At 41.7% G+C, this 10710-nt stretch overlaps 1 protein-coding gene across 1 annotated transcript; it reads right to left on the reverse strand.

Annotated features, from left to right (window-relative positions):
• Positions 1–40: 40 nt before the first annotated feature.
• Positions 41–10489, reverse strand: PTTG1IP (PTTG1 interacting protein). The gene is made up of 7 exons (XM_082221968.1): positions 10131–10489; positions 7325–7377; positions 4223–4331; positions 3309–3414; positions 3126–3191; positions 2683–2729; positions 41–1688 (listed from the first exon to the last, which is right to left on the reverse strand). The coding sequence occupies exons 1-7, from the start codon at positions 10243–10245 to the stop codon at positions 1642–1644; spliced, it is 543 nt and encodes a 180-aa protein (XP_082078094.1). The 5' UTR covers positions 10246–10489; the 3' UTR covers positions 41–1641.
• Between the last annotated feature and the right edge of the window lie 221 nt (positions 10490–10710).

The raw sequence follows: 10710 nt of genomic DNA on the forward strand, positions 1-10710 counted from the left end.
TGCTTAAGAGGGCAACAGAATTAGAGAATGCCAAGAGATGTAAGATATTAAATATTTATTTTATTATGTAAATAATTACAAATTTTGCTACAGTAAATAATTCATTTTACTTGTTAATATGGCAGAATAATTGTATGAAAGTTTTTATAAAACAATATCCTGTATTTCTGGAATTTACTACGCATTGTCGGCAAATTTTGGCAGATTTCAACTTGTTTTTAAAGATGTCAACAGAAGAGTAAAGATATTTAAATGAATACAAAGTATTATATGTGTTTGTGACTTTGACAACATATATAAAGTTTAAGATTACAATGGAATCTTACTACTTCAGTAACTAATATACCTCCATATGTATGTGTGTTTTTAGAAGGGTGTGGGCATGAAAATCAGACATTTAATTTCTCTATACTAGCTAATGCTTTCAATTTTGGGGTGGGGGAAATGAAAATATCATTCCACATTTTTCACAAGTTCTGTGTTTATGACCTAGGTGCTATTTCACTCCAGGCAAATGTAGTGTTTAAAGTTTCCTTGGAAACAAACTTTATACATTCGAAGTGTAGCCAGTCCTCCAAATCATTATTTCACGGTTTTGTTTTAATCCACTCTTCCACTTGACAGTAAACAATAAGAAGTTATTTTCCTTATTAATCTGTCTTTATAAAGAAACTCCAGTGCATAGGACTCTTGACGTAGAACAGCCTGAAGAAAAACAGGCTATTGCATCAAGCCAAATATTGTATTGGCAGGCCTTACTCTAGGCAGCAGAAATCAACCCCAAGGCTTCATTATGGTTCTTTACTTCAAAAAAGGAACCTTTTCATTCTTCTGATTTGGTTACTAAGGACATTCTTTCCAAGATTATACATTGCTTCAGATAATTACAAGCAGTACAAAGTTCTTAAATATAAGAAGAGCCTTTAAAATTCCAATACAAGCAGCCATTTAATCAGCACCAGTAAAGCATTCATATCACACTGTTACTAACATAAATCAGTCTAACTATTTCTGTAGTTGAAGTGATTTAAAAGAGGCAAAGGAACAGAAGGAACACGCATACGTAGTCCAGAAGAAAAAGTAGTATTCATATATAAAAGTGCAAACCTTCAGAATCACACTATAAAAACATCTGTGCTGCAAACAAAATGTTTTTAAAGATCAATTTAGGCACTTTTTGCTAGTGGCACAATTAAAGCTTATGTTCCTTTCACATAGCCTACCCACCTCGTTTTTTGATATGACCACCCAACTCCTAGCCTTCAATTAAAAACAGCTATAATTTGTTGACCATAGAAAAGATTGACAAGAAGAAATGTGCACTGTCCCTCTCCACTTCATGAACAAATTTGTTCCAAGATTTGACCAGCAAACAAAGGTTATGCTATACTATGTAAGAGCACAGACACCTGCAGGACAGAAAGAAGAAAAATCTAACATCTCCAGCCTGCTAGGCCATCTGGTTTTCAGAGGTATGTTTGGCTTGTTCGTTTATCTTGCTGCTTATTAACAGCTGTCTTCTAGTAAGACCAATTTTCCATTTGCAATTTAGGCATCTAATTTACTAGATCTTTTAGCAGCTGTACTACACATTCTATAGACAGCACTGGCAGAGCTTACTTTGGCTTTTCAAAAGAAATTTTAGTTGTTTTCAAATTTGGCATATGGGTTCTCTTCTTTAAACAAACCTGGAAAAAAATAACATCTGGTTAGAACACAGAGATCAAAGATATTGGTGAGGGGCAAATATGAAAAGGAAGTAGCCGAGGGAGGTGATGAAAAGTGGCTGCCAGTATTCATGAAAGTAGGGGGCAGGATCAAAGTCTAGTGAACTGCATTTCTCAATACAGTGGTGCCTCGCAAGACGAAAATAATCCGTTCCGCAAGTCTCTTCGTCTAGCGGTTTTTTCATCTTGCAAAGCAACCCTATTAGCGGATTAGCGCTATTAGCGGTTTAGCGGCTATTAAAGGCTTAGCGGCTAAAAGGCTATTAGCGACTTAGAAAAAGGGGGGGAGTGAAAAAAATCGCAAGACTCGCAAGACGTTTTCGTCTTGCGAAGCAAGCCCATAGGGAAGCGCATCGAAAAACAGAAAACCCTTTCATCTAGCGGGTTTTTCGTCTTGCGAGGCATTCGTCTTGCGGGGCACCACTGTAGTTTGCCTATCCAAATATTCCACACAATGTGGCATCTGGTTAAAAAAAACCCAACAACTCCTTTCTTGCAACATGTTTTTGGACAAGTATTTTAAAGAGTTATAATACAATAAATTATGTTTTATAACTTTTTGGCTTAACCCAGAACTGATTGTTTCTTGTGTCAGGGGTACTGATCTAATAATAAGGAAAAGCTGACGACAGCTTATCAGAATTATCAACACCCAAATTACCGTTCAAGCAAAATCAGTTAAATGATACGCTTAGAGAACATAAACTCCAGTCAGTTTTGTACCCTTACTTAGGGAGCAGGGTTTATTTCCGGACATCTGTGTGGAGGTGCAACAGATGGGAGAGAGAGATTGCTGGTAATCAGGGTTCTTTTGGCTTGGTTACCAAGGCCAGTCAAAAACTTTGGGACACCATTCCTTCGGGTAATGAGTTGAAGTGGTAACTATCACATGTTGATATATAGCACACTAAGATGAAGCATCTTATGCATTTGACAGCTAGCCATTGGCACGTACCATATTTTTTCCGGATTTCGTCATGCCTTGATTTCATCTCTGCTCTCCTGCAAGAAAGATAACATGTCATGGGATGTTTGCAATTTAGAATAATTTTGTATACATTTTTTTCTCCTGTGTAGGCAGGAAATTATGTTAGTGAGAAGACAGCTTCCAACTACCTACATTCAAGATTAATTTTATACCCTGTCTCTTGACCAATAGAATCTTCAAAGTGCTTTTCATCAATAGGACCTTCAAGCAGGTTACAATATAATTCCAGATGCTTATAAACACTGGAGTCCTCCAAGGCCAACACGTTAAGTATTACAACAGAGGAATAATGTATAAAGAGACCTGCAACAGTCTGTTACTCCAGATGTTTTCTGCAAACATCTGGTCTTAACATCAAAAGGGAAGGTAGCAGCAGGCCTGACAACATCTGTAGGTTGACAGCAACTTACCTTTCTTCCTGTCTTACTCTTCTCTGCTCTCTCTCTCTGGCAACTTTCTCATCCTCCTTATCAGGTCTGCACAAAAGAAGAGCATTTAGGATATGTATAATTAGGTATGCCATAACTTGAGGGGTGTCATTAAGGTAAGGATATTTACGGTATAAAAAAATAAGAACATGTTCAGATACTTGCTTTCTGCTCTTTTTTTTTCTGCAGCAGCAACAGCAACAAACACAAAGAGCAATAAGGATTATTCCTCCCACCACAGACATTGTAATTATGAGAGCTTCAAAATTCACTGAAATATATAACATAAGAAAAGTAGTGAGTGAGCCATTTGCCAAAAAACAAACTGTGAATTTAAAATAGGCCTAAGTCATTTATTTCAAAATTAAAGTTATTCTACACAAATCACTGTAAACCTGCCAAGTTAAAGCATGGAGGATAAACTCAGTGCAGCAGCTTCATACAAATGAGCCACTGCATGGGCAATGTCCTCTATAGGACATCTATAATGCTGAGCCTTCTGCTACCACAATAGCTTTAAATTTTCTTTTTTAAGGACAAGTTGCATTTACTATCCAAAACTATTGAACACAAAATGCATAATGGAATCTTCATGTTCAGAAGTTGCTTACCTTCTAATTACCAAAACACTGGGAGAAGCATCATCATACTCTGCTTATCCTAGTAACACCTAGCTAACCACTAAAAATGCTAATATCTTTGCTGTGATATAGGAACGTAACTAGAAAGAATCCCCATGATCTTGCTGCAGTAATGATTTGCTGTTTAATCCAGAAAAAAAAAACCCAGGGGAAAAAATCTCTGCCTGTAAAATAATGTCATGGAACATTTTGCTGCTGGTAGCAAGTAAAGGAGTTCCATTCCTTTCTATCAACTTGTAAGCTGTAGTAATTTGATCTGCCTATGTTGCAAGGAGACTGCAAACTTCTGATACGTTTACTTATAATACCCTAAATAATATTAAAGAAAGGTATTGAGAAGAGGAGTATTTATTGCATCCAAGAAGCAATCCAGGAATTGTTTATAGAGATAATTGCAATGCCAATGACACACATGCAGTATTCCTGGAAGTTACTCACCCCAACAGACACCCCAGCGGGCCTTACTCAACTGGCAAAGTGAACTGGGAGGGAGGATATTTCGAACAGGATATTCCAGGCATTGTTTGCTGCTGCTGCACCATAAACACTGGAAAAAGAAGAGGTGGAAAATACAACAAGCCGATAAACAAACAAACAAAACAGTTGAGTAGGATAAAGTTGAAGGGCAATATCCATACTTGGAGGAGACCCACTGAAATATGTTGACTTAAGTAACTTCAAGCCACTGATTTCAACCAGTCTATTCTGAGAATGAACTAGCTGGGTATCGCCCAAAGATAGCGAAAGGAACACAACTGTATGCCAACATTATCAATATTGCTTCTATGTAATCTTGTTGACTAGAGGGCATTGCCAAGAATTCAAGAGCACTGCTTCAACCTTAGTACCAACACTGCACTACTGAAGTACTAGGTCCTCTTGAGTTTTGTATTGCCAAGTAATCCCATCTAAAACAGCATCAAATGTAGGTCATTTTAAAAGGTCATAAAAACTTGTTTCGTCTAGAACTGCAATCCTTTGTACTTGAAGCGTCCCTTAATTCAGCAGAGAGACAAACTACTCATTGTGTTAAACACATGATCACATTTAACATGTCCACACACAAAAACAATCCCAGCCACATTAAAATATGTAGTTGGCTGTTACATATGCATGGGATTAGTACCAAATAAAAATATTACTATGTGGAAACTGGGAACTATAATAGATCAGTAAATGAACTGTATAACGTGGCCACAGATAGAAGCAGAAAGTTGTAGTGATCAAGGAAGACTGTTCTTGTGATCAGCACAAGTGAACCCAAAGGGTACCCTGTCAAAAGCACCTAGAGGTCAAGGACTAACATTAGATTCAGACTCTTACAGAACGAGGCAGCAAATTGGAAGTGGTTTTACCAAGACTCAGAATTATACACTGTACACCTCTAGGGCCTCCATAGTTGCAGTGCTTTCTAAACAGTGCATCTGGCATATTAAAGGACTGTGCAGTCAAATAGAAACAACAACATCACACACCCCTCCCAAATTAAGCCCTCATGTTCATATTTAGATGCCATTTTTTGCTTAATCTGTTTGCTGGGTGGTTAGTACAATTTTTTAATGCTTATAAGGCACAGATGGGGAACCTCAGGCTTAGACAACAAATGCAGCCCTCCACTGTTTTCTTAGCTGGCTCTCGAATATTTTTGCCTGGCTGGAATGTGTCCTTGGAACTCCAATAATATTTCCTGCTTGCCTGAAGTGAGAACAGAAAGTGATGCATGAATGTGTGTAGAAGCAAACCTACTGTATAAAGGTAAAATGCACACTTCTGCCTCTAGCCCTGCCCACACTGGCATGTAGTCCCTTAGTAATTGCCCAGAAGGGAATGCAGCTTTTTGACTGAAAATGGTTCCTCATCAGTTCTATAGGGAATGGCAGCGGAGTCCAAATAAACTAATAGTGCATTTGTCCAAAACTGGCAGCAAATTCTGCTATCCTTAAAAACTATTTTGACTAAATTTTCAATAGGACTTGAATGCAATAAGTCTTCCTGCATTTTCCCAATATGAAAAGCCAGACAACTGCAAGAAAAATCAAGATCTGGATGCTTCAGTACAATGAGACTTGTATAAAACCCCTGCTCAAGTCCAGGTCATAGAGAAGTTGCTCAGAAGCAACATCTGGTAGATTATAGATCAAAATACTCATTGGATGTTTCTCAGGTATCTCCAGTTCATACATAACTCAAAAATGCTGACTCTCAAATTTTTGTACTTAACGAACCCTCTTTCCTTGCCTAAACATGAATCTGCACTTATTGTCAACTAACAGTGATTTCTTTTTAGTTGGACGAACTAGCAACTGATTGAGAAACATTTCTCAAGAATTGGAAGAGGGATTTCACAATACAATTTGCAAGTAAGAGATCACAGGCTTGCAACTTAAATCTGTTGAGGAAGGGGACTAGTTAATTAATTTTTTTGAAGTATACTGTATAATGAAGAGTGGTGCCTATGCCTCATATCTATTCATCCCAGGATGATTTGGCTTTATGTAATATTATACTGGTCTCTATAGAAAGAAACAGGATGTTATAAACTTACTAGAGAAAGCAAGATTTGATCATTTTTGCACAACAAGCTTGTTTCTGTATCACTGACCATCCTATTGAGTATGTGTAGAGTGGGTTGTGTAGTGCAGGAGCATCTGAGGCAGGGGTGGCGAACTTATGGCCCTCCAGATGTTGGACTACAAACCCCATCAGCCCCTGCCAGCATGGGCAATGGCAATAAGATTCCTCACCCCTGTGCTAAGCCAACAGCTCCCTGTGCATACACAAAGCTTGTATTCTGGAAGAGACTTCCCCATTAAAAATAGAAACAATTTGATGCATTCATTCTCACTGCACACGCAGAATTATTCCTTTTATTGTATTTGCTGAGCCCTAGTCCTGATCCACCAGACCAAAGGAGGGCTCGTGGGAGTGGTTTGGTGCAGGGATACCTAAGGAGGATGTCAAAAGCACCAGAGCAATCAGGTCTAGTGCTTTATTAAAAGAGAGGTGTAGTCTTTCAACAAGTCAGCCTGCCAGGTCTCCCAGCCTTTACAGATGCGGGAAGGACACTGGAGCAAGGAGATGGCCCAAGCAAATGTTTATACATTCTTTATACCCCAAACAGCATACGTCAATTTGGCCAGCACTTTCCATCACTTTACTTGACCAGATAGGGCATAGATAGCAAATAACCACATCTTACAGATAGTTCCCATTTTCTGGGCTCAGAGCCCAGCACCCCAAGCCCACAGATAAGGATAAAATCAAAGCAAGCCAATTGGCCTATATCAAAGCAAGTGAATATGAACATATATGAGCTCATGGTTACAACTTCCAATTAACCGTGGGGTTATCTTGACTACCAAGATTGCATTTGCAGGGTTTCTGGAACCGTTCACTTTTGGTTGACAGCATAGCCCTGTGGATGCACTCTAGAGTGCCTGAACAGTTGTGGGTTGGGCTAGCCTTTAACATCACAGCACACAGCAGGCTCATAGACAATTTCAAGTTACAATATGCATTCTGCAATTGTATACTACTTACCGTGACATTTTTCAGGCATTCCTCACATGTTTTGTTTGTGTACTGTTGGCAGCCTATTGTGAGAGAGTAGAGGAATGATGTGTTAGTTTATAATTGACAATGCATTAAGTTAAAGGTAAAGGACCCCTGACAGTTAAGTCCAGTCGCAAATGACTCTGGGGTTGCGGTGATCATCTCACTTTACTGGCCGAGGGAGCCGGCGTTTGTCCGCAGACAGTTTTTCCGGGTCATGTAGCCAGCATGACTAAGCCACTTCTGGCGAACCAGAGCAGCGCACAGAAACACTGTTTACCTTCCCACCGGAGCGGTACCTATTTATCTACTTGCACTTTGATGTGCTTTCGAACTGCTAGGTTGGCAGGAGCTGGGACCGAACAACGGAAGCTCACCCCATCACGGGAATTCGAACCGCCGACTTTCTGATCGGCAAGCCCAAGGCTCATTGGTTTACACCACAGCGCCACCCACGCCCCTGCATTAAGTTAGTCACTCACTACTGCAGCTTTCTCCCATAATATATTTTGCTATTTTTTAAAAAAGGCTGAACTCTACTTGTAGAAGTTTGTGGTATTCCCTGATGCCAGGAATCTAAGCCAAGTTGCTTATGGTTGTAAACATTTACTTCCTATTTTAGGACAGAAAATTAAAACAGTCCAAAATTCATTCCCATAATTTGCAACAATCATTTCTTAGACATTAAAATTCAGGCAAAGAGGAAACTTCTAAACTACTGTATGGCTATTATTTACTTGTATATATATATGCTGTGCTGAACTGCTCTCAGGTAGGTACACAAAGTAGGTGTAATATGATGCCATTAAGATTCGACATTAGTGTCAGTACAATTGTGCAGTTGATTAATGAGGTCATGTTTAGCAATCAGCTTTACAGAATAAAGTTCTAAGCAATTGTCTTCTAGAACAACCCTGAGCACATGACACAGCCTGGTTTAGCTCAATTACAAGGAAGTGGTTTAGCAACAGGGCACTCATCTTGGTTTCCAGCATCTGTACAATGTTGTCAACTCAGTCGCAAATGCTGGCCAAGGAAACATCTGGGTTAAAGGAAGTGAAATGTCCCTATGCCCACACACAGTTCAAATGAACTAGTCAATGCAGGTCACTGAGGTAAACTACGAAAGCAATGCTATAGCCATATGCTATCATGTATTTTACTCAAGTGAAAACTGACACCAGAAATATAGGCTAACTTATACTAAGTTAGACATTGACCATATGAGCTTTCTAACTGGGGATGACAGGGGACTGAACATTCTGTATGCAAAGCATATGGCATGGCGCTTTTTACAAGCACCATAACAATGCCATTCATGCTTATAAGGGTAAACCCCACTATTTTTAACCCTAAACAAACTTTTTTGCATACAGCAATTTGCTACATCATGAAATTCAGAAATGGCATCCCTGTTATCCCAAGACCACACAAGGAATAGCCCAGAACGAACTACAACAGCCAACTTTGGACTTGCAGTTTCTCCAGAGATCTGAAGTTCCCACATTAACCAATAGAACTCTTTATACAATCAAGAGATCAAAGTGTGCTAAGGAGCAACTAATCTGTATCACATGGCTGGATATCAGGAGTTTTGCTGCAACTATTTATTGCCTGGCAAACCCATAACATTAGATCACTGAACAAATGAATCAGCCTCAAATTCAGAGACTAAAGAAACCAACCTTACTCACTTAAGGTAAATCTAATGCTTAGGTTCCAAATTAAGGAATGCAAACGAACAAGAACAGAGACCAGACACTGATTACACCAGTGCTTTCTCAAGCCGCTAAGTCCAGTACAGTTTTTTTTGGAGCTGTCACCAGTTTTCATAAATCTTAGGCAATCAAACTTGCATGTGTGTAAAAAAATTACAGTGGTACCTCGGGTTAAGTACTTAATTCGTTCCAGAGGTGCGTTCTTAACCTGAAGCACCACTTTAGCTAATGGGGCCTCCTGCTACTGCCGCGCCGCTGCAGCACGATTTCTGTTCTCATCCTGAAGCAAAGTTCTTAACCCGAGGTACTATTTCTGGGTTAGCCGAATCTGTAACCTGAAGTGTATGTAACCTGAGGTACCACTGTAGTTCTGAAGCAGGAATGTGTGGTAGGAGGAAATCCCTTTCATGTGAGAAAAAAGAAGCCCCTTTTTAAGATAAGTTTTCCATCTCTATTTTTTAAAATAATAATAATGATGATGATGATATTTGGATTCAATCTGCAATATTGCTGAGGCACCCTTTCACATTGCAGCCCTTAGGGCATAGGCATAGCCATGACTTTGGGGAGGGGGACGGGACCTAGGGGGGTCAGAACCTCAGTTAAGTATTTTCAATCCTTTACAGTACTTGACTGGGGAGGCAGGTGCCCCCATTGGCTACGCCCATAGTTTATAGGGTTTGCCCCCGCGCATTCCCATCGCTGCGTTTCGAACGGGCTTTCCAGAAATCGTGCGTACGCGGCCATAACAAAAAACTTTCAGGAAAACACGTCGGATCCCCGGCAACGCGTCGCGGAGGGCAATAAAGCTAACAAAATAAAACAAATCACGGCAAGCCCCGGCGGCGGCGCTCCTCGTCGGAAACGAGGCGCCGTTTTGGAAAGGGAAGAGGAGAAAGGACGCACGGGCCCTCCGGGGGCCACGAAGGGCACGTCCACACCGGAGAGCCGCGCAAACGGCGTTTTAAAGCGGCGAGGGGCGGGGAAAGAAGCGGGCCCGGGGCTGCTGAGGGAAACTCCCGCGGCTGCCTCGGCCGCCCACAACTCCCTGCCCCCGAGAGGCCGAGGTCTCTCACCTGCTTGCTCCCCGGGCCCGGGCGTGGGGGCTCCGCGGGCGACAGCGAAGAGCAGCGGGACGCAGAGCAGGAGAAGCGGCCGCGGAGAGGCTGGGAGGCAGTGGTGGCGGCCCATGGCGGAGAAGGCGCCCTCTTCTTCTGGCGCCAGGGAACACTCTCTCTCTCTCTCTCTCTCTCACACACACACACACACACACACACACACTTTTCTGCTTTCACTGCGCTTCTTTCTCCTCAGTACTCCGAGCTCAACAGGAAACAAACACACCCACAGCCGCCGTGACACACGCACAGTCGCGCTCTCGCTCGCAGGCCGGTCTCCACCCGCGCCCTCCTCACTGACGGGGCGGGAGCGCGCGCTGGGCGGGCGGGACAACAAGGCAGCTCCCCCCCCCCCGAAAGGTGGGGCCGAGGGAACGCGCGCTCCCGCAAGGAAGCCGTAACCATCACAACCGCGCCGAAGCGCGAATGATACTCTACTGCTGGCAAGGCGCTTTCTAGGTGCCGCCCAATCGCGCGCGCTCTCCCTCTCCCCACAAGGCTCTTTGGCGCCCCTCGTCATGGCTGCAGCAGCGGCGAT

This window comes from Podarcis vaucheri, assembly GCF_965113315.1.
Source record: "Podarcis vaucheri genome assembly, chromosome: 5".
Taxonomy (NCBI): Eukaryota; Metazoa; Chordata; class Lepidosauria; order Squamata; family Lacertidae; genus Podarcis; species Podarcis vaucheri.

What these genes read in the sequence shown, in the direction of transcription:
- PTTG1IP (XM_082221968.1), bottom strand. Translation starts at nt 10,245, where the DNA reads ATGGGCCGCCACCACTGCCTCCCAGCCTCTCCGCGGCCGCTTCTCCTG. An exon ending in CCGCTGGGGTGTCTGTTGGG is followed by an intron (nt 3,415 to 4,222) that starts GTGAGTAACTTC and finishes TATATATTTCAG; the next exon opens with TGAATTTTGAAGCTCTCATA. An exon ending in CGAAATCCGGAAAAAATATG is followed by an intron (nt 1,689 to 2,682) that starts GTACGTGCCAAT and finishes ATTTTTTTCCAG; the next exon opens with GTTTGTTTAAAGAAGAGAAC.